At 44.0% G+C, this 24,835-nt stretch overlaps 1 protein-coding gene across 1 annotated transcript in view; it reads right to left on the bottom strand.

Annotated features, from left to right (window-relative positions):
- Sorl1 (sortilin-related receptor, L(DLR class) A repeats containing) overlaps positions 1-24,835 on the bottom strand; it is a 154,196-nt gene that overhangs the window by 41,272 nt on the left and 88,089 nt on the right. The window contains exons 17-25 of the mRNA XM_005378364.2: positions 22,463-22,635; positions 20,865-20,996; positions 18,437-18,528; positions 16,971-17,217; positions 16,115-16,253; positions 10,960-11,133; positions 8,911-9,024; positions 4,992-5,114; positions 2,212-2,331 (exon numbers count right to left, since the gene is read on the bottom strand). Coding sequence (XP_005378421.1) covers positions 2,212-2,331; positions 4,992-5,114; positions 8,911-9,024; positions 10,960-11,133; positions 16,115-16,253; positions 16,971-17,217; positions 18,437-18,528; positions 20,865-20,996; positions 22,463-22,635 — 1,314 coding nt within the window. The remainder of the gene's footprint in view (positions 1-2,211; positions 2,332-4,991; positions 5,115-8,910; positions 9,025-10,959; positions 11,134-16,114; positions 16,254-16,970; positions 17,218-18,436; positions 18,529-20,864; positions 20,997-22,462; positions 22,636-24,835) is intronic.

The following is a 24,835-nucleotide window of genomic DNA, read 5'->3' as shown; positions in this document are numbered from 1 at the left end:
TAATTACAGAAAATTATTATAAACCTAAAACTTCAGGGCTGGGGAGTTAGCTCAGTGGCACAGTGCCTGCCTGGCAAGCGCGAGGTCATGAGTTCGATTCCCAGTACCGGAAAAAAAAAAACAAAACTTCAGACCTATTTGAATTCAAGAATGAGCATTAACACATTCACAACAGGGCCATCATTGATACATCTTACTTCTGGGTGGCTCTGAACCAGTGGTGGTACATGCGTGATTCACCTATTGGGTGGCAAGGGACATCCCCATCAGGTAGTACAAGCCACCTGATGGAACAGTCATGCATGTACCACTGGTGGTTGAGGCCAGCAGGAACATGTCAAAGACATGTTACATTAACGAAACCTGAGTTTACCTCTCTCAGACTTCTGCTGTGAGAGTAATGGAAAAAGCCGCTGGATACAAGAAGCAAAGAACACTGGCAAATAGTTACATTCCTATAGAGGTAAGTTTGATTGGTAAGAAGAATAAAAATGAACAATTTTTGTTTGTTTATTGGTTCTAGGGGTGGAACCCTGGGGCTCATACACACTAGGCAAGCATTCATCGCTGAGCTGTGTGCTCCAAACCCTAATTTGAGGATTTTTAAATTGTGAATCTACAATACTAAATATTTAGTGTTTTAAAATACACAATATTTTACTAAGTATTTTAGTGTTGAAACTGTGGGCAGGAATTTTAGGGTTTATATATCTAGGAGAGGGGAATAATATTAAAAATACACATATAATGTTGAAAGGTAGTAACGGAAAGAAATTGACTGTATATATTCCAAACCAGGGAGGGGAGGGTTGAAAGGAACAAAGACCACCCAGAACCCCATGGATAGCAAAAGAGGAAGCAGAACAAGCATAGAGAATGTATGTACACCAAGGCAAAGGGAGGTCAGAAGCTTATTTTCTCTGACTTATTTTCTCTGACATTGTACATAGCTAATTTAATACATCAGGAAGTGAAATGTCACATACACATTATAATGAGCTCACATCAGATCTCCGGCCATTCTGATATGAGAAAGAGAATCATCGTCAAAACACCCGGATAAACAGCCATGGGAACAAGGCTGCAGTTGAGTGGCAAGAACTCTAAATTTTCCCAGTGAGCCCTGGTAGAAAAAAGCCAGAGATACAACTGGGAGTGTATGACAAACCCGCCCAAAGAACTGCAGTTAGTAATTCATTCTGGAAGACCAGCACATGCTGCAGAAACAGAAGACTAACTAATGTGGTTGTGCAAACAAGATGTTCTCTCACACTGCAGTTCACAAACAAAAACGCTCAAGTGTGCCTCTCTAATTTATTAACCAATTATCCATCTGAACCCAAAGCCTCCAGTCAGCTTCTATGTGTTTCCTCGGCTAACAGCACCTCCTCCACCCACCTATATGGGCCACACTTGTACACAAAGGCATTTTCCAGAAGCAAACACCCAGACACTGAGTCTGCATTGAAAAGGACATGAGGAAGCTTTCTCAGAGACTGCCCTGTGGCAATGTCACAGAGCATCCTGTGTGATGTATACGGCTACTGTCCTGAATGTAAACAGACACCATCCTGTGCATGGAAGGCAGAGTTCTACCTACTCCCTCCACCATAGTGTATGTACCCACCACTCATTCATTCACTGATTCATAAAAATACTATAAGAAACATGAGTGAACCTACGGCAAGAATTAGAACACTGACCCTATCTTATACCACCTGTTATTCCTATCACATTTATGTTTCTAACTTTATTCTCAATGAAATTTTATCTCAAATAGGCACAAATACAGTTTACTTTTAACTGTTTAGGAGACCCTGAGATGCTCCATTTGAAAAATATGAGCTAGCTTAGTCCTACTCCAAGTATGGTCCCCACACCAGGGGCTGGTGTGTAAACTGTGTTGTTGGTCCCAAAGAATTGAGAATTAAGAAGAATGAACCAGAATAAAACTAACTATATCACTCAGAACACTGTTTAGTTCTATTGCCATTTTTCTTACTTAGACTTTCTTGATGAAAGAAGAAGGTTGTTAATTTATATTCTGGCACATGCTCCTTGTCTCATCCCAGCTCTCTGAGAAGCACTAATCAGCTGACTTCTAAAGTCCAAGCAGATTCTCAGACTTCAGATTCTATGACCCAGTAAAGATGTATGTTAATTAGCACACAAGCTGGTGAGTAGCGGTAACTGAGTCTAGGAAATACTGACCGGTACAGTTGGCTTCGTCGGACCAGTCCCTGCAGTCGTTGTCCCCATCACACACCCAGGAAGAGCGGATGCACATGCCAGAGCTGCAGTTGTACTCATCACTCCGGCACTGGTGCATTTCTGCAGGGGAGACAACAAGCACTAATGCAGACAAAAGCTTGCTCAGAATTCTGTCTGGCATCAAAGCTCTTGGGCTGGAGACAGGCCCGTATCACAGATTACCTGTACATAACTCAGATAAAGAGAACTTTGACGAGGGGTGTTTATCATTTATTATCTGTAAATTATATGGACAGACCTTTAACCAGAGATCTATGTTCATCTACAGTAATTTCCACCAAGTGTGATGCAAATGGATTATTCCCACCCTTGGACTCATACAGTGGGCTGCCTCTCAGCAAGAGCAGCCTTGTGTATTTATGCTGGTGCAGTCCACAGATAGCATCATCTTCTGTGCTAAGACAGGAACAGAGCTGGCAGCAGTGATGGTGGAGACCAAAGAGTAGAATTTTCAAGGAAAGAGAAGACTCGTAGAAACACGGCATGGGGTTTGAGAAAACAAGTAAGGAGAAGTCCATGTGTGCTGATCAGGAGAGGCTCAGCTCAGGGAAAGGAAGGTGAGTGCTGAGCTTCCACGTAGGAAGAAACATAGCTGAGGCCTTCTGTGGGCAGTTCTGGATGTCAGTGGGCGGCCTGTCTCAAAACCAGTGTACCCTGAGATTAGAAAGGAGGCTGCTACAACAGCTTTCCTAGGTCTATGGAGATCATTAAAACAGAAGCTATGGTCTGCAATATGTTCCCTAAAATTCCTAAGTGGAAATGTAATCACCAGTGCAATCACATCAAGAGGTGAAGCCTTTTGGAGGTGATTAAGAATGGGATTAGTGACCTAACATAAGAGGTACAAGGGAACCGTTCACCCCTCTTCCCATGAGGACATAGAGAATGAATGGTCTATGGGAATAGGCCTCACCAGATACTGAATCTGGTGGTGACTGATCTTGGACTTCTCAGCCTCCAGAACTGGGAAAAATAAATGTCCACTGTTAATAAACTACTCACTGTAAGGTATTTTGGAACAGCAGCCCCAGAAGACTGAGCCCTGGAACTTTCCAGTGGAATTTTCCACAGCCTCAGAAAACAGGAGTACCTAAGCAGAGACAGGCTGATGGTGAAGGCAGTGAAGCAGATGCTTACACGGAAAGATTCTGGAGGCGTGAGGAGGACCTGCATCAGACAAGGGACTAAGCGGGACCTTGGGGTGGATTCAGGACCAACCAGCAGGGATGGGGCATAGTGGCGGACCTGTTGAGTAGCCGCCCATGTGCCCTGGGGGAGCTGCGTGACCTGGGAACAGGGAACACAGAGCTACACGGAGCTTCCTCCCTCCTAATCAAGTCCTTCAGCTCACTTCAGCCTCCTGAGAACAGCGGAAGCAAAGGCAGGAACAAGAGGGGAGATGCCTGAGAATCCCAAGCACATGTTTACAGCCCCCGCTGAAGGAGAATTAAGGAACCAAAAAAGAGAAAAAAATTCCTTCCAGAGCCAAACCAGGGTTATCGTCCATGTGAAAGTGGCCCTGGGTGTGCTCCATTAGTTCCCTTGCGTAAAAGTGATTTACGAGCAGCCCTTACTCCTTTTATTTTAGTCCCTGTGAGTTAAACCACCTGCCCCTAACAAAGCAAGCCCGATCCATATGCACATGCACAGCCTGGCCGGATCTGACCCTGCAGACAAGAGAGGGGGCCTGACCAGGCACACCAACTCATTGCCGTGGCTGGGTCGGCATCTGGCCTCCATTCTCACTTCACTGCTGTGCCTACGGTCTCTCCACTCTGGTGCACTGAGCGTGCTGCACTGTTTTCTTCCGTGGTCAGCAGCTGTAAGGACAGAACCAGAGCCTGCTAACGAAGGGCTCCTGAACTGACAGGGCAATGGTGTGCATCAGAAAGAGCGTGGGAGCAGAAAATAGGAGACACAGGTCGCAGTCACCTCCCACTCACTGCATTCTGACACAGACTAACTGTGTCACCTTGAATATGCCTTCTAAGCCCTGTGGACCTCCTCACTCAATGTGGAGATTAAAGGGACTGGCCTAGAGACTATTTACCTGCCTTTGTTACTTCCTGCCATTGTTACACACTCTTCTAAAATTTTAAATTCCCATTCAGAAAACAGATGCTCAATCAAAGCTTACAGCACTGCTGACTTTTAATAGAGTTTACTGAATGAGGCTGGCTTAAAAAAATAAACAGTTCACAAAGGTACAGATCTGTGCCTTCAAGCAGCTTGTTTCACACCCACTCCAAGACGTAGGCCGAGTCTGTGTAGCTGTTAACCACCCACTGAAACCATTCAGAAATCTTCCTCACCATCACATTGTACCCTTACAGCATCTCTGCAAGACAAGGCAGGGTCTGTTTCTTCATTTTCCAGATTAAAAAATGAAAGTTAAGCAAAGAGAAAACAAGTGACAGGAGCTGAGTCTAGGTTCTATCTTTTCTGACCATGAACCCAGTGTCCCATTAAATCTGGGTCACATATTCCTAGACCTGAATTTTCATGAAAAACAGCAAGTAAGTTCTGTCACAACACCAGAAGGAAAGAACTCACTGCTGCAATCTAGATGGAAATGACCATGCAGCTGGAAGATCATAAATACTGAAATGGATATCAGAAATCTCCATTTCCTGCACACCCCATCCACTAGTATAACCCAGTGAAGTATGGTGACCGCCGTACCCCACCTTCGATGGATTTCTGGATAGCATGTGCCTTACCACAGTGACTTTCATCACTGTTGTCTCCACAGTCATCCTCGAGGTCACATTTATAGGACAGTGGGATACAAGTCCCAGACTCCTGGCACCGGAACTGGGTGTCCAAATCACAGATGGTGGTAGCTACGATGGGAAAGAGAGATGATATACTTGTTAGGTACAATTCATTCCCCTCAGACACAAATTTCCTACTGGAAACCAATTAAAAAACAGAAGGAAGCCGGGTGTCATGGCGCATGCCTGTAATCCCAGCACACGGGAGGCTGAGCCAGGAGGGTCACTGTGAGTTCGAGCCCTGCTTACGCTACATAGTGAGTTCAAGGTCAGCCTGAGCTACACAGCAAGACCCAGTCCCAAAAATCAAAAACAAAACAGAAACAAAAGGAAGCAGACTTTAAGCGTAACAACAGAAATTGGACCTAGACATAATGGAAGAAATAAATTCCCTGAGAATGTGAAATTAATAACTAAGGGAGGTAAGGGCATATCTTTCCAAGGATAGCTTCAGAGAGCACAGGGCCTAGAAAAGAGAGAAACTGTCACCTGGCTGAGAGAGACCATGAGGGGCTAGATTGCCTGCTACTACCCCTTCAGAAGTGAAGGCCTACGACATAAAGGTATCTTCCTACATAGGTGACAGAAGCACCTTTAGCTACAGAACTAATGCTGGGGAAGTCCAATTCCACATAAGAAGCCGGCACCTCACTGTACATACAGGAACAAAAGGTAATGCAGAGGCAGAATTTTGTAGCAGACACCTGGCTTCTGTCTGTAGTCAGACAAGGCTGGGTATCAAATTCTGTCTATACTTCCTTCATGGGTGATCAATTTAAACCTCCGTGAGCCTCAGTTTCTCCAACAATAAAATAAGACTAAGGTAATGTGACCATGCACTTGTGACCACAATCGGAAACACTAAATTTGGAGTTTATTCTACCACCTACAGTTGACTTCACCTAGCCCTCTTTGCCTTCTTTATTCCCTCTATAACAGAATGCAGATATTAACTACCTTGGGAGCACCACAACGAAAAACGAAGAAAACAAGCTTGGGATCACAGCCTATTGAACAGGATACATAAAAATAATGGGCTTTAAACAAATGTCACTTCTCTTCTTCATCATGTTCCGTGCCTTTCCGGCATCAGAATGAGCACAGAATTGGATTTTCTCCCTCTGCTAAACATAAGCTTCCTGAGCTTGTGCACAAACCTCAGGATACAAGGAAGGACCCATGCAGGAGAGAGACAGGAGAGGAAGGCTGTTCTCCCGAGATGCAGAGGGGCTGATACAGAAGACAGCATGTGGCAGAACAGAATCCAGGGATGGAGGTGGGGGTGTGCCGCGCAATGAAACCGGAATGGCAACACTGCTATTAGACATCCCAGTAGCTCTTATTTCAGGTTCCATTTCTTCTCTGTAATTGAGCTCATGGTGGGAGGCAGGGGATGAATGTGAAATGACAAGGCTGCAGGGGCTTCACGTCAAAACCCTCGTGCCTGACATCCACCCAGCAGGAGGAGTTTGTTTAAGAGAAGGGAAATTGACTGACAACATCCCTCCTGCACCGCCTTCCTCACCCCTCCTCAGCTCTTCCCTGGCAGCCGAACTCCCAACACCAAAGCACTCCCTTGGTGTTTGTCCCTCTCCTGCTGCCTGCTTGGGGACAAGGGTGCCCCACAGTGTCTTGATCAGCACACACCTTCCCTAAAAGGGAGACCATAGGAAGGCTTGATCACGCCCCTCTGCTTTGTTCCCAAAACACTGCTTATCTCCTCACCTCTCTCACATCTGTTGGGGGGGCTGTGAGCCAAGTCAAACTGGGAGAGAGCAGAGGAGAAGGCAAGTTTCAGGGTTTCAGGAAAATCAGCCCAGCTGACATTGATACCAAACCAAAAGGTACCAAGTGAGCTCCATACTACATCCCTGGGCAGGAGCTGAAGCCATAGGTCAGGTCCAGACCTGAGGCGAGGAAAGAGGTGGACCTCCCTGAGGGCAGCATGAAGATAGAAGTACTTCCTTCACAACCCAGAACCAATATGAGATCCAGTTTGCCGGTCTAGTAGACTCTTAGCCCAGGGGCAGAGGAGAAATAACATGCTACCCTGTGTCCCTAACTACTGGACATCTAGTTTGTATCTCTTTGCTTCTATTATGCCTAAATATGTTTAGGCAGTTTCTCTCACACATGTGAACTCTAAGAAGGTCCTCTTCCTCCACACTGATTTGTAATAAACTCTGTTCCACTGCTTCATGTTGTTAATCATGTTTATTAGTGTTTTTGAAGAGCTTTGGCTAATCCCTCACAAATATCACACCTTCCCACGTCCCTGAAAGGTGGAAATGGCTGTATCTTTGTCAGAGCCCTTTTTTGCAAAGGACAGACCTGGAGAGGCTTACACCTTCCAAACTTACCACTAAGTAGACCCTTTTCCCTGGGGATAAGAGGCAGCACTGAAGGCAGAAGTAATGAAAAGTAATGAAAAGTAATGGCGAAGGGTTTCATACACAACCTCCTGCCGGCCAAAAGGAGCAATGCCCAGCACTGTGGGGCCCAGACCAGCTTGACGACTTGGGTGTTTCCACAGCTGCTTTCTTCTTGGTGAACTGGTGTGGGAACCTGGCCCCTGTTCCCAGATGACTGTCTGCATTCACTTGCCAGGACCAGAGGAGTATGCAGAGCTGCCCACACACCTGTTCTTATACTACCGTTAGTAAATGGAAAGGGTTAGGAAAGGAAAGCTAACATCCTTGAAAAAGAAGCCTCCTCATTTGGCTTCATCCTTCCCTGCTTCTAGTCTCTCTCCCATTCAATTCATTCTGCCCACAGCTTTTCTTTCCAAAGGTAAAATTTTTTCATGTTAGTTCAATGGTTGACAGTTGCTTTTCCCATAAAATCCAAAAGGTTCCTGCAGATCTGGATTCTGCCCATTCATTCAACTCTCCTTGCCCCACTGGGCCCAATTCTCATCAATCTTCACAAGTCCTGATACTCGGACTTCTGCCTTTCACAAAGCTGCACCCTTGCCCAGGTCTTTCTTTCCTTCACCTCTGCTTGGTGCACCCACACACCCTTCAGGGCTGTTGATTAGGGTGTCCTCCTACCTCATATGGTGCTTTCCCATCACAGCACTCATTGTTTGTGGTAACTACTGTTTAACTTTTCAAACTTGTCCTTCAGACTGCAAACTCCCTGACTCCATCTTGATCACCAGGACAGAGCTTGGAACAGAGGGTGCTTGATAAACACACACTGGGTGAACATACAACTGACAGAGGGCAAAGCATTTCCTTGATAAAATGAGGTCAATGCTATTAAGATTTGTAGTCAATAGAGTAATGACCCATTTAGTGTTCTTTCTGTTTTCTTTAAATCCTGCTAAGGAAAGTCATATACTTTACTTGGATCTTAGAAATTATTTGGTAGAAAGATGACATTTACATAGGACACCCAAGATCCTGTATTCCAGCCCAAATTATGCATCATCAATCAATTATAACAATCTTGCATAAGCTTGGCAGGCAGCTGACATCACCTAACTGGAGAAGCACACAAGGTGACTCCCATTGCCCACCTCTGGAAAGGCTGATCATTAAATTTACAAATCAAAGAACATCACCTGGTCATCCACTCCATGTCACCAGCTTTCTTACAGGACCAAAACCAAGGTTAGAACCCAGACTGTCAATCATGTCAGTCATGCAACCGACATTTATAATAAGTCTCCTGCAATGAATACTCAGCTTATTGATTAAATACATGTGTGTGCATATATGAGATAATTCTATGTAACCGATATACATGTGCATGTGGGACCGTGCTTTCTCTGTTAGCCAAGCCCCACCCCCGATGGAGGAGCTGACCAGCCTGCTGGGTAAGACTTAGCATCCTGATAACTGGACCAAGCCAGAAGACTTACGGCAGTTCCTCTCATCGCTCATGTCCCCACAGTCGTTGTCGAAATCACACCACCAAATGCTGTTGATACAGTTCCCGTTGCTGCAGCGATACTGGTTGCGAAGACAGGTGTTCTCTAAATAGGGAAGAAATGAAATCAGTATTATTCTTCCTGCTAGACCATAGGACATTCTGAGTTTCCATTCCTTTCCGCATAGAACACTGTGCCTTGAGTGGTAGAGAGGGGAAGGCTGCCAAGCACACAGGCACGCAAGGAAGGAAGCATCTTCCTCCTCCTTTCCTCCTTGAAGTTGTGGGAAGGAGTATTAAGGAATGATTACAGATGAGAATGGGCATGTTCAGGGTGGCATGGTCATACTGCAGGGTTGGGGAGAACAATAAAGTTATACATGCACAGGTACAAATTTCCTACAATGAATGTGATCATTATGTATATCAATAGTATACCAATAAAGTTATTTTTTTAAAAAAAAAGTGATTACAATGATAAAAAAGGATAACGATGACAGCAGGTGGGTCTGCTGAGGCAAGGATATCAGAGCAGCATTATGTAATACTCATCACACAAGCATCTCCTTACTGGTCTGTATTTATAAAGGACTGAAACATATATATATACATGGGTTCCACATCTACAGACTCAACCAACTGCAGATTGAAAATATTCCAGGGAAAAATGTGTCAGTACTAAACATGTATAAACTATTTTTTCTTGTCATTATTCCTACACAATACAGTACATGTGCTTATATACCATTTACCTTGTATTAGGTCTAAGTAATCTAGACACAATTTAACATATGAGAGAATATGATTTAACATATATGGGAGGATGTGCATAGGTTATACGTGAATACTATATCATCTTGTATAAGGGACGTGAGCACCTGTGTTATATGGTACCCAAAGAAATCCCAAAGCCAGCTCACCTAGGAATATCTGCATATAATTACACACAGTATATATCCATATTTATTTAATTTAATACCCAAGTGGCTCACTAAGACTACTAAGAGATTTTTTTCTGCCCCATTGCTTCTTTAAAACAAATATTTACACAGGAAAAAAGCATTGTTTAATAAGCTGGATCAAGGGCACCTGATGATTATCATGTTTGGATAATCAGTGCCATTCTAATGGGGAAAAGGGGGGAGCTGTTTGCCCTTCTCTTGGAATTTGGTGTTGACACTATTTCTTCCCAGTTTTAAGGTGACATCGGGAGCCTGAATGGCTCCTGTTTCCAAGGAAGGATGGTCTATCTTTTTTCCATTGTATTTCTTAAGGAGGACGGACTACAAGGCTTCCATTGTGTGTCTGCCTGCCTGGCCTCAGAGGCTGCTGCGAGAAGTGAGGTTAGGATTACAAAGCAAATATAACTTGGAGCCTGAGGAAATGCAGGAATTCTGGCCATCAATCCAGGTACTTGGTGGCAAAGCTTCCGTTAGGGGTTCCACATACTGATGGAAAAATGAGGTTGAGGACTGAGAAAGCAGCAATGGTGAGAAGTATGTGGGAAAAAAATTAAGCAGCGTCTCAGAGGAAAAGATTTTAACCCATGTATTCAAATTGCAAATAAAGAGGGAGTAAGGCTGCTTGGTCATGACTTAGAAGTCAAGACTTTCAGACCTTTATTAAACACTGGTCTGAAAGTTCAACCCTTTTGGGCTGGAGGTGGCTGAGAGACGACTGGTGGGTGATAGCAGCTGACTCTGATAGAGTCAAGCCAGCTATGTTTTCAAGGTAAGTCGGTCCAACTTATAAGAAATAGAAGCTGCTGAACCTAGATGTGGGTGCGGAAAGGAAGACACATGATGATGACTGTGTCAGCTGACATTAAACCCAAAGGCACAACCATAACTTGCACAGCTTGGGTTTCTTCTGAATGAGCACTGAAGTGCCACAGACCCTAGCACCCAAACCAGGATCCTCTGGGTATTTAGTGAGTTACATTTTCACCTGGGACTCTTTCCAACATCACAAAGGGTACATGGAGCCACGGAAAGTGGAAAAAGGGGAAAAAAAATAAGGGAAAAAAAAAAAAAGGACTCACCGTCTTTGACACAGGTATTGTTCTTCAGCTGATAGCCCTGAGGGCAGTCACACATCAAGTCCCCAGAAGGGAGGACATGGCTGGCCACCCCCTCTGGACACCTGCAGCTTTTGCTGTTGTTGGCCTTGGGCAGGCACAGAAGGCTGCATGGACTGGGCACGCAGGCGTTGCTTCCTGGAGAGGAGACACACAGCCACAGTACTATGGTGAATACACACAAGGGAGTCACTGAGCAGAGGAGACCCGCAGCAACTGCTTCATCCCACTGACACTACGTCAAGAAGCTTAGGAAGGTGATGTGGCCAGCCCCAAGACACCTTCTGTGCAGAGAGCCTTTGCTCAGATCCTTCAGCAGAACTGACCTTCACAGCCCTGCTTTCCCCAAAGATTTGCTTCTCTATTTCACTCCATCAAACTGCCCCGGAGCCAAACCAGGCAGCAGATGTTCCTCCCCCATGGACCTGGTTGCTAAAAGACTAAGGAAACACCCAGGGACCTGGAGCTTGGAGAAGAGTTACAGAATGCATATGCCAAAGCAAAGCCAAAGCCTTGCACCAGTCAAAGCTGTGCTAAGACAAACTCGAGTGTGCAGCGATCATCAGTCTGAAGGGAGTTAGGACGCAGGGAGTTATGGAGAGGATCCCACTAGGTCCCTAGATAGAAAAATGATGGCTTTGCCATTCCCAGCTGCAGTCCACATAAGACTCACCTAGAAATCCCATGACGGGGTTCCTTACTAGCTCCCTTGCTTCACTCAGTAACACTTTTCATCACTTAAGCTAGCCTGAATAGGTTCTGCTCCTTAGCACCCAAAATCCTTTCTTTCACAGGATAAGCTGGAGTCTAGATAAAAATCCAGGGCTCCCTTTTTCACTCCCTTGATGTGGAACAGTTAAGGAAGCAACCACAGTACTCATCAGCCACTATCATGCCATAAATCCACAGAACAACTGGTTAATGTTGATCTCTCCCACTATTTTCTCTCTGGGTCAGCTTAGCAAAGAGAGTGTCACACAGAGTCCAAAGCATCCATCTCTGCACTTCTCAGAGAGCTGTGTGGGTGAACAGAAAGCGGCAAAGGTGTTTTTCTGTCCCCCATATCTTCAGCAGGGCAGGAATAGGATATATAACCTATTTTTTAACAACAGGTAAGAACACAAAAGCCAAAATTATAAACTATATGTTGTTGTTGTTGTTGTTGTTGTTTGGGGCCATTTAGCAAATATTAAAAACTTTGGTAAAACTCAATGCTGATTCTTTTCTTGTGCTGTCTCATAGACGGAGACTCCACCATCAGATATTCTAGTACCATAATCTGTGCTCACCCAGCCAAACCTCAGCTAAGCTATCTTGACCCACAGGTTGGAATACAGGTTTCTTTAATGACAATCAGTGCTCATTCAGGTGACAATACACTCAACAGCTTTGGATGAATTGGTATCCTATCAGTTCTAAGTGGCATTATGATTTTTTTAAACCACAAGGATTTTGCTACAATGTCACTTTGATGCTGAAGAAAAGAGTAAGTGGCATTGCTAAGTAGACAAAATATACACATCCAGTGAGAAATCCATGTGAGGACATATCCAAAAAGGCTCATCAAATAACTTAATCAGCCATAATGGCTTAATTACCACAGTAAACTAATCAGTTGATCAGAAGAAGCCTTTGACTGATGTTCACTGGTGATCTGTGGGCACTGACTGTTCCTTTAGCTAAATATACAAGCCCCTGGCCCCCAAAAAGATGTGGAATTGACACAGAGCCACCACTACTGAAAAACAATTCAATGGATTTGGTACATGACCTTTGTATTCAGAGAACAGCATACCACTCAGTGTTCTAAGAAAATAAGCAGTAACAGAATATGTTATTGAAACATATTCAGTTATGGGATGATATTTTTGAATGGATTAGGTCTATAAAATAATGTGCACAGATGTTCCCTCCCAACCAAGAGCAAAGCGTACAGCACGCAAAATGTGTTCTATTTCAAGAGGAAGATCTAGACAAAGATGGAAGAAATGGTAGTCTGAGTAGTAGCATCCAAGGGCAAACTCCAAACCAAGCCAACCAGGTCTTGACTGCAACAGGTAGGCAGGGCAGGAGCATCTGGTTAGGGACAAAGCGAGGGAACAGTGCTATACCAGACAGAAGGAGATAGAAGGAAGAAGCAGCAGAGTTCCCACCACAGCCACAAACCCTTCAGGATGCCAATCGTGCTGTGTAGGTAGGTGCACAGTATGGAGATCATCATCGTCATATGGAGAATGAAAACCATCTTTAAAGATGTCCCCTTAGAAAACCAAACAGCCCCAGCACATCTTCACAGAGCATCTTCAGAACATTTTCAGATTTCCTCCTTGAAAAAATTCCTCCAGAGTCAGTTTAGGAGTCACAAATACTATTATCTCACTGAAGTATCTCTGCACTTGGCAACTATCAAAATCACGTCTATCCCTAAGTAATGAATATTTGCCCTCATTATAAATGTGTAAAAGGCTGTAGTTAATGCAGGCTCCGAAGAATTTACAAGAACTATAAAATATTTTAAAACATTGTAGTATCAATTGACTACATCAATAACCTTGTGAAGTAATCTTTTTAAAGGAAAAAAACTCTTTGTGAAAAATAAATTCCAGTAACACTACTTAAAAATCAGCCAGGTATCAAGACAAGAAATCCACCCACTTATAACCAAATAACAATTAATAAAGCTTCCAAGTAAGCATAATTTTTAGCACAAACCAGCATTAATCAAAATGTGGTATCCTAAATTATTGCCATGATAACAGAGTGATGCCCTTTCAGTAACAGAGGCTAGAAGGAGCACAGCCTGATGGTTTCACTGAAGTTCACTTAGGTCAAGTAGTTCATGGCTTGAATTCTTATCACTTACTAAGTGTATGACCTGGACAAGTTACTGAACCGGATTTTTACGTTCTCACCTATAAAATGGGAATATTCATTGTATACATTAGTTTAGGGAAGTCTAAGGAGATTACCCAAGCTCAAGAGCATATTAGTGTGGCACAGATGACAGAGTAACCTCTTAATAAATGACCTTATCATTGTATTACACTTGACTAATACAAAACCCGTCTGTGTTTGGAGCAGATAACAAAAATAATACAGATGGACAGGCATCAGGGGTTGCCAATATGCATCAAGAACTTGCAATACCCTTTCAGTGTGCCAACAAGGCAGAGACCTAAAAGGAAACAAGCTGAAAGCCAAGAGGTAAGCAGTGTACACAGGCTACACGGGCAGCCAGATGCCATTGCTAAAGCTCTGATTTAACTCAAAGTGGCCTGAGAGACTGTGTGCCTGTTTCTCTACCCCTGAATCTATAGGTAAGAGGACACCTGGAAATGTCTTGCTCAAAACTAAGAGACAGCAAGGGAATCTCAACACAGAGACAGGAGCAGAGATTCAGTAACTGGCCCTGGGCCAAAGGGATAGTCACACCTGCTCTTGCACAATCCAGTCTGTGTTTCACCCTACGACACATATCACCCTTTCAAGTCAGGTTTTACTCAATTGCGACCCTACCCTGACCCCTAGAATTACTCTGGCTGATTTAAATGGTGACTCTTTGAGACCCAAAAGGGAAATACACTGAGAAGTGCAGGCTTGTCTGTCCTATACCAGGAGACCACAAGTGCTCAGTTATGTTCGAGCTGTTGGGGTGAAGTGTGATCCAAAACAGGACTGGGAAGCCTAGATGCTGCTGTGTGCACATCAAACATGTGCTTGCACACACTTGTAAAATGAAGTCCGGCTCTTCTGGACTAGAGGTCAACTTAGAGAAACGCTGGCAACGCACTCCACAAGGTAGTGGGAGGAGTGGGGCCTCTGTCAAATAGAGGCCAGAGATTTCAGCTGCTGATGCTGAGAAACAAGATTCCTTTACACTCCCTATTTTAAAACATGTATTTTCTCTCAAAAGAATGTGACTTCTCCAAGACTGCACCCAAAGCTTAGCCCCTATACTTGGGAGAACTTTTGAGAAAGCTAATTAATATCTAAGATTTCTTTCCCTCATCTGCAAACCATGAATTGTAATACTAGTCTTTCCTGTGACAGGTTAGTGGGGAAGGCTCAACAGTAAGACAGATCTACATTTGTAGGACACTTTATCATCTTCCAGGGGAGTTCTCATGCCATCTTCCTCAGTCCCAAAGGGAGAACAATGTTATCTATAACCGTATTATTTTCCTTGTCATTTTTCTGTTAGTACAGGGTAAGCCAAGAACCAGCAAAACAGTATCAACATGCTAGTTCAAAACAAGTAACCCAGAGGCTGTCAGTAAAGGAGAGTCAGCAGACCCAGGATGCCATTTAATCCTGTGGTGATAAGGACGGTAATTCTTAAAGGGACTCTTTTTCTTGGGAGTGCTCTGGTCCTTCTCCTCCAGAATTGCCAGCACAGGTGGAGATACACAAGAGTCACGGGCAGTCAAGGAAGAAAGGAAGCTTCTACCGAACAGTCACAGCTTCCAGGCTGCAGGTCAAAGCCTCCTGCAGTGCTTGAAGCCTCCCCCTCCAATAGGTCTTACGATGGAAAACGTCTACACTCACTGCAGCTTTCCCCTCTCTCTTCACCCTTTCTCCCAATATGAACCGAGCACCTACGAAAGGCTAGGGACTGGTAAAACTGTTGAGAAACAACAAAAAAAAAAAGCACAAACTTTTCCTTCACGGTGTTGAGAGGTTCAGGGCGGGAAACGTACAACTACTACACAGCATTGCAACAGAGGTGGGCATGCTCGGTGGGCACATGGCCGTGTGAGCACCCAGCCCAGAGCGCAGCATGACTCCCTGTAAGTGTGCCAAGTGGGGATTAGGCACATGCTGGGCCTCTCCCAGCTGTAACCGAAGCCACACCACCAATCAGTGAGGGGCCAAGGGCAGAAGGAGGCTGTAATTACCCACCAAGCACCAACACTCTCGGCAGGCAAAAACATGCTGTCTTCCAGCTGTTTGTGTATCATTAGAAAAGAAATTAAGATATCATTAGGAAGAAATTAAATAATGTGCACGTTGTTGTGACAACAAAGACACAGGCTGCCAGATCCTGCTCTGAGTGGAGATTGCCCACACGCAGCCCCTTTCTTGGGATCAACTCTCAAGATGAAGGGGGCGACTGTCTTACCAGTGTTTTTCCCCTTGTAGAAAATCTTCATGTCCATCAGCCCTGTGAGCTGGCTGGCCAGAATCTCCATCTGGGACCCGCTGTATTTCGAAGCTCGGAAGATGCTGAGCTGTGACCAGTCATCCCAGTAGATTTCATTCTAAAGAGAAAACCTTTGCCTGTTAGGCCAGCTCTTCTGTGATTCACTATGGATCTTCTGCGCTTCACTATGGATCTTCTGCGCTTCACTATGGATCTTCTGCAAAGACAAGAGCTCCCCGATACAGGAGACAACTAACATTTACTGGCTAAATACTGGCTTAAGATTCCACTCAAATGCAAGAGTCAGTGGTTTTTATCCAAACCCTACCAACTATCCACATAGAAGACCTGCCCGCCAAAAAACCATCTGGTGAGCACTGAACTTTGACTACAGTTGAGCTCCTCAGTTTGAAATCTGCTTCCCAGTGTTGGTCAGGGGTCTCTGGAATACAAAGAGACCTTAAAGACAGCAGAGGGAATATGCTGCTCCTCTCCAGTCAGTGAGGAATGAAGCGAGGAAACCTTATACAAGGTGAAGACTCAGAACCAAAATGAAGCTACTAGTACTGAAAGGCAAATCCAGAACACTCATGAGAAATCATCTTAGCTCTTAGCTTTTTGAAATGTTAGTGGTCTGGAAGCCAGGCCCTCTGGCACCTTTGTCCGGCATCCCTCCTTAATAGTTTAAACAAGTTATCTCAAATTTAGAAAAGAGCCAGTTTCCTAGAAGTCTGACAGAATTTCTGCAAAAACCCAAAAGCTCCTGGCTCTGGACCTTAGGAAGCTCTTGACTCCCTCTGCGGAATGCCCACTGGTGAGACAAAGGAGGACTCGCCTTAAAGACAGCAATGGCATAGGGGTGTGGGAGGTTATCCAGAATGACCGAGCGCTGCTGGCCGCTGAAGGTGATGCGCTCAATGCAGTCCAGGTAGGCATCTGTCCAGTAGATCCACTGGTCATCCACTGAGATGCCATTGGGCCACTTCACATCCTCTGACACAAGACGATGGGCAGAAGAACCATCCATATTGCTCCGATAAATTCCAGGCTTCAGGTCTCCCCAGTCAGTCCAGAACATCACCCTGGTCAAGACAGGGATAGAACACCCATCTCATCAAAATGAGAGGCTTGGGAGTTGAGCTCTACTCCAATGAAGAAAGAAACTTCCCTAGAGCAATCTTCATAATCATGTGGAACTACAATATCTGAAACCCCTAAACCCCTTGACCTATAAACCCCTTTCCTGGAAATTATTTATAATCAAACTATGTGAACATAATGTACAAAAATGTACACATATGTATATTAATCACAGTGTCCTCAGTAGAGAAAAGCAGTAAATGATAGTGCGTGCCGTAGAATATAATGAAAGCTAAAAACCTATATGTGCTTACATGAAACTATTGTACATACAGATAAAGATATACATCTCAATCTCTCTCACTCATATATATATATATGTATATGTATATATATATATAACTTAAAAGTTACAAAGCAGTAACTGTGCTATGATTCTATTTGGTGTGTGCATGTGCTTCTAGCTGTAGAGGATATATTTTAAAGGTAATGCTTGTATGTGTGTAAAAAAGAATTCTGAATGATACGCAATAAACTATTAACAATGATTAGTCTAGGATGTATGACGGTAAGGAGTGAAGAATGAGAATAGAAGAAAAAATATGTCACTTCATAAACTTCTATTCTCTTTTAATATTTGTAATCAGTACATAGTTTGCTTCTACAATTTTCTTTTTGGAAATGAGTGCTAATTCTCAATCATAAGGGCGATGAAAGAGGGAAGGCAAGGAAAACTAATACAGGATTTCCATGTTAGTTGTTTCCTTCACATAAAGAGTTAATGAAAAACACCTTTGCATTTCCCAAGTGCATACTAATTTTGAGTCAGAATGGCCACATATCCTGGGGGAGGGAGATAGGGAAAGATGGACTGAATTAAATGTTTGTGCCATGCGTGAAACTCAAGGTAAAAAACACTCACAATATATAAGCAGGCCAATGTAGTCTACAGAGACTCTCTTCTAATATTACTTTTTCTAGAGAAACATCCCACAGATGCAAGACATCTGGATGCCCAGAGCATCTGATGTTTGCTAATGAGAAGCAAATGGAGTTACCTGACCACAATGCCTGCGCGGTGGTCGCAAAACTCTCAGTTAATGGATTATTTCCACCAAATTCACAAGTAGCAGAGTTTTTGCCCAGAGGTTTGCATTTCCATGAGGATCTATTGTTGCAACACCTGATACAATGCTGATTTCCTTTTGGGGATATACTTACCCTTCTTGGGGCACGAGGACCAGGGCTCTGGGCCGATCAAGCACAGAGGAATTGACGATTGTGAGTCGGAAGTCACCATCTGCATTAGCTACCTGACAAAAAGAGGAGGCGAAGGCCAAACTAGGTATGAGCACTTTAAAAGGTCCTTATTGCCGAAGTTCCCTATCAATTTCTACCTACAGATGTGCACCCTCTACACCCACCTGATTCCCTTTCCTAGAGCCATCTGAGAAATCTGCCTCAATTTCTAGTCGGAATGAACTGACTCCTCTTCTGGTTCACGTGAGAATTTTCACATAGTCTGATAGAGAAGCTAGAACTACATATGCCTCACTCCCATTGCCCCTATTCCTATGGCACGATGATCTACACAGTTAAATGCAGTTATCCCTCAGTTTCCACAGCGGGTTGCTTCTAAGACCTCCCTCTACAAACATACACACAATCAGATACCAAACTCCAAGGATACTCAAGACTCTGGTACTGTATAATATCTGCATATAACCTGTGCACCTCCTCCTACATACTTTAAATCTTCTTTAGACTATTTATAATACTTAATATAATGTAAATGCTATGCAAATAGTCTCTACTGTGTTATTGAGGGAATAGTAAGAAAAGAAAGACTATACATGTTCAGTATACTTTTGCTTTGCTTTGCTTTGCTTTGCTTTGCTTTGCTTTGCTTTGCTTTGCTTTGCTTTGCTTTGCTTTGCTGAGTATTTTCAATCCATAGATATAAAACACACAGACTGGGAGGGCCAAATGTACTCAAGTTTGTTTACTTATTAGCCCACCCATATTACTCCAAGCTTCAAAGCTACCAACAGCTCTACACTGCCTACAAAACAAATTCTCAATATCATAGTCTCGCGATGAAGGCTTCACATTCCCCGTCTCCTGTTTTGGCTGGGCTGATTATCTCATAGTTCTCCAAGCTTGACATATTCACTCCTGTCCTCTTCTGCCATGTCCCAGCCTAGGCCTGCCATCCACTCTACTCGCTATAAACACATGGTAAATTATTTTCAACAACCAGCTCCAGGTGGCCTCCTTTCTGAAATCTTCAGACCCACCTTGGTCAAAGCACATCAAGACCTCTGGTTATAGGCTCATCTTACACCACTTGCACCAAGAGCATTGAAGGTGAGTGAGCAGTGGTCACCCAACAAGCATGTGAGAAGGTGGTAGTTTACATGTCACCTGTATTTTTGCAACACCTAGCAAACACACACCTAGCTGGCCACACACAAGAAAGGAGAGGGCAGAAATGACAGAGACAAGATCACCAGGGCAGAATTCAGTAGGTACCAGGTACTCCGTATCTCTCCGCTTTTATCAACATCCCTGGGAGGGATGCAATTATCCCATTCAAGGTCAGGTTCGGCTCAGACACCACAGCCTCAGGAGGCCTCCCTTGTCCACCTTCCTCATGCTGCCCCACTCGGCCGTGCAGTCACAGGCCCTGCCTTATGTTCTTTACAGTGCTCAGCAGCAGAACTAATTCTGCATTTCTTCATCGTTTTGCTTCCTCCACTGAGCTTCAAGGTCTATCAGAACAGGAACCTGCGTGTTTTGACAACTGCTGGATCATCAGAACCTAAGACCACATCTGACAAACAGCAGACACAAAGAGCACTTGTGGATTGGCTGAATGTGTAAATGAAGCTTTGTCTTACCCATGAAGAAACAGAAGCTTGAAGAAAATGAGTCCCTTGTGCCATGTCACTTAGTTGGCAAGGTAAGGCCTGAATTCAGGGCTGCCTTTCAAGGCTGTGTCTTTTGTCTTGCAACTGCACTTGGCTCTCCATGTCGCCTGGCTTCCCCTGCCATTCCCAATTAACACGCCTGCTGTACCTCTATGTAGTGACTGCACAAAGAGCTGCTGAGACAGAGCTGCTGAGGCAGTGCAGGATTTGAGCCTACCTATATTCCTAAATGCAGTGCTTGTGTTGTTTTAAGGCCATGTATTACCTCATATTGCCTCAAGTAGATAAGACGCAACAAGTTACTGGGTAGCTTAGTGACAAACAGGTGCAGATTAATAAAATGGAGGAGGAGAAGGATGACGTTGTCATTATTACTCTAGATCAATATTGGACTACTATTGATATGGCCTTATGATCATTATGGTTATGACACTATGCTTCTATAGTCAAAAGTATAAACTTTCAGATGCCTTTAATAAAATTGGATAGATTCAGCATCCTGTTCTCACATGGCACTTTCTTGGCAGTGAACGATCATTCTGAGATGATCCCATGGTCCTTTTCTCCTTTCTCCAGAGGCTCAGCCAGTCCATTCTGTAGTTCTCAGGAAATTTCCAGAGCAACCTGAAACACTGACTCCTACCTCTGTGTCAATCTGGCCCAATGCCCAGGTGCTCTGCCTGCTCTCTTCATCACGAACGACATGGGACTACACATACCTCAATCTTTTTAAATCCAGCATCCACCCAGTAAAGTAACTGGCTGAGGGGCTCAAAGGCCAAAGCTTCTACTATCTCCAGGCCGGAGTTGATGATCACCTCTTGCCCAGTACTCCCATTCAAACAGAGACGCTAAACAGAGAAAAACAGGAGTAAATGCTGTGAAAAGCTCAGATGACCCCTTGCGAGCTCATCCCACAAAGGGGAGGTAACCCTTTATTCAACTGCTGGACTGCCAAGGGCTGAGGCCTTTGATAGTCATAAACTTTCAGATACAAGAAGCTGGGTTTAAAAGCTGAGCATGGTGGTACATGCCTGTAATCCCAGCACTCAGGAGGCTGAGGCAGAAGGATCACCAGGAGTTCAAGGCCAGTCTGGGCTAAATAGTAAGTTGAAGGTCAGCCTGAACTACATAGCAAGACACTGTCTCCAAACAAAACAAAACATAAAGCTGGGTTTTCAAAAGAACATTGTTAAAGTGTATTACAATTTCCTGTTTTAAATAGAACAATGCAGAGATTTAATCATTTACATTTCTCTGCATTATCATCATGAACACTGGCTATTAACTAGGCCCTGTATCACAATAATGAGGTCAGAGATTACCTAGATGTGCGAGTCTGTTTGCTTTTAAAATAAATGAACCAGACTGCTGCTGTGTTCACGTTCTTGTGTCTGCTTTTATAGTCCTTCTTCCTTCAGAAGGCCATTGAGGGCTGACACCAGCACAAGTGCAATCAGCAGTCACCAACACCCATTACCACCTCCAATACCCAGGCACTGAAAAATTTCCTCAGGGTTGAGAATAGATATAACATTATTGGAATTAATTTTCTAAATAAATGAAGTAGACATTGAATCTAAAATGTGTATTGGATCAAAAAGATTTCCTTTAAAACGTATATATTCAATGGTATGTCTGGTCCATTCAGGGACTTTAATGCTTACTTCCTGGTTTTATGTGTGTGAGTGGGTATACTTGTGTGTGTGTTTTATTCTTTTTTTTTTTTTTTTTTTAAGAAATAGAATCTCTCTAAATTGGCCAGGATGGCACCAAACTTCTGGGCTCAAGAGATCTTCTTGCCTCAGCCTTCCAAGTAACTGGGACTGTAGTCATACAACACAGTACCCAGAGCTGGGGATGCAGTTCAGTAGCACAGTGCCTGCCTGGCAAGCAAGAGGCCCTGAGTTTGATTCCCCATATGGAGAAAAAAAAATACAGTACCCAGCTAATTCCTGGCTCTGGTCTGTGTTCAGAATAACGTAAGTGGATAATTACATGAAGTGTGGATAAGTCAAGTGTTACTATATCATGATTTAGTGGGCTACTAAAACTCCTACATTATTCCCAGCATTAGTCCCAGCATTTTCCCAGTTAGAAAAATAAGACCTTACTTACAGTCAAAGATGTGGATTTGGGGCTTCTTTTATCCTTCTTTTATGGACAGAAGTTCACAGGGAAAGAAAAAGCTATAGCACACAACTGACAAGTTTGTCTGTCAGCCCTCAATGATCTACCTCACCTCAGCCTCTCACCACATAGGTCCTGAGCCCTTGTTTGAAACTTAGCCCCAGGACCAGACTGAGGGCTAACTTACCTGGATGATGTCCAAGGCCAGGTCAGACCAATACAAGCAGTTGCGTTCATAGTCAAAGTCCAGGGCCACCGCTGCCCGCAACCCCATGAGTGGCAACAGCTCAGTTGCTCCGGATGCAAGGTCGTAGCGATAGATGGACTTCCGCATGGCGTAGAGAATGAACTCATTCTCTTCTGCCAGGCACAAAACAACAGGGGTGAGCCCAGAGGAGGCTGAAGGCTCCCAGCAAGTCTGTTCTATTTTTTCCTCATACACCAATCTCAACCCCACTGTCACGTGGTCTGAATAAAGTGCAAGGGCAATCCAGACTCAGAAGGCATAAAATGGAATCACAGTTCTGCCTTGGGCAAGTTACTTCCATCCCACTAAATCTGTTTCTACATCTGCAAGTATTTTATTACTTTTTTGGGGGCACTGGAGATTGAACCTAGTGCATCTGTACTGAGCTCTATCTCCAGCCCCTTTTTTATTTTGAGACAGGGTCTTGCTAAGTGGCAAAGCTGCCCAGGCTAGGCACAAACTTGTGATCCTCCTGTCTCATCAGCATTTACATCTCTGAGCCCAGTAGAAAGTCTTCAGAGTCACATTCACCAACGTAAATGAGACTAATCCCCATGTTCTTCCTCGTTGTGACTCTCCCTCATAGCACCATGCTGTAGTTTTATCTGCAATGTCCCCAAAGGCCCATGAGCTACATACAGCCTTTGTCCCCAGGTTGGCTCTATTGGGAGGTAGTAGAAACCGTAAGAGGTGGGGCCCAGTGGGAGACTTTAGATCACTGGGGCCGGGCCATCACAGGAGACGAGGAGCCCCAGCAGGTTCCTCTTCCACTCTTTGGCTTCTTGGCCATCGTGAGGTTTTGCTCTACCACACACTTCCCACCATCAAAGGCTACCTCACCAAAGGTCCAAAGCAAAGGGCCACTGAATGATGGACTAGTGTCCAAAACTGTGAGCCTTTTCTCTTTATAAGTTAATTATCTCGTGGGTATGCTACAAGGATACAAAGCTGACATACACCATAATCTTGGTGACCACAGACTAAAAGTCACTAAAGACTTATAATCAAGTTTCCTAATGAACTTGCTTACTCACTTATGCTGTTCACAGTGACATGCAGCCATTAGAGCAACCGGTTTGATATCTCAAAGCAATAATACATTACTTCTGGAGTATTTGCTAATTTACAATGGGACTACTTCAGCCCACAGTCATCACAAAAATTCTGTTTCTGCTTAACAAATACTTCCATGATGTACAAACTATGTACCAAGCATTGTTTAATCCTCAGAACAAACCATGATGGAAGAACTATTTGAGCCAGTTTTACAGATGAAAAAAACTGAGGCCAGAGAGGTTACATGACTCACACAAGGTCACACAACCAATAAGCAGCAGAACCAAGATTTGAACTCACAGTCTGGATCCTGAGATTGTATTTAACCACCACACTATGGTGCCCCTTAAGGTACAGATATGTATGTCTTTCTTTTTTTGTTGGTTTGGTTGTTTTGCTTTTTGGTGCTGAAGCTCAAAGCCAGGGCCCTACGGATGCTGAGCATATGCAAATGCTTAACCACTGAGCTATACCTTCAGCCTGCCATTTTTAAGACATAAAAAGAGAGGCCCAGGGTACTTAAGAAACTTACTTAATCTGAAACAATCAGTAACAGAAGACCTAGTGCTTTCTCCTTTCCACATAAGAAATACCATGGAAAACATTCAGATTCTTCCACAAGAGTAGAGATGAGCAGCACATAGTGTCCCCGCCTATGACAACCATGTGAGAGCTTCTGAGCAACCAATCCCAAAGAAGTCTCTGGGAGACAACGCACCCAGGAAGGGCACAGAACCTGCACACTCCCCTCGCCTACAAGTCGCACTATACATCTCTTCCCTCTGGCTGTTCATCTGTATCGTTTGCAAAATTATTTCTAATAAATGGGTAAATGAGGACCCAACCCAGAGAAGCTGGAGAGGCCAAACCACAGAGGCAAAACCCAGACGAACTGCCACAATGCCATCCAGAAAAAGGGTTTGGAGGAAGGAGGATGAGAAGAAGCTGGAACTATGTGAGGCTTAGGGTAAAACTGAAGATAATGTTTAGTTGCTATTTCTTGAATTTGTGCCCCCATCCAAATATTTGTTATTTGTGTCATCTCCCTAGAGAGACTAGAAGTAAATTAAAATGAAATTAAAGTGACTCTTAAAATGAAAAATAATTTTTAAAGCATCTATTTTGACAGTAGGCTGCATATGGTACCAAGATGTACTCTGAATCCCTCTGCTTCATGGCTGGATGGATCCCTTCCTCCCACCCACCCCACCCCCAGCCATCCCATCTACTCAGTGAGTTCCCATGTACTAGCCACCT

Source organism: Chinchilla lanigera, unplaced genomic scaffold (assembly GCF_000276665.1).
Source record: "Chinchilla lanigera isolate Chin_1 unplaced genomic scaffold, ChiLan1.0 scaffold00011, whole genome shotgun sequence".
NCBI classification, from domain to species: domain Eukaryota; kingdom Metazoa; phylum Chordata; class Mammalia; order Rodentia; family Chinchillidae; genus Chinchilla; species Chinchilla lanigera.
The sequence above is the reverse complement of the archived record's forward strand: the minus strand, read 5'-3'. Positions and strand labels throughout refer to the sequence as shown.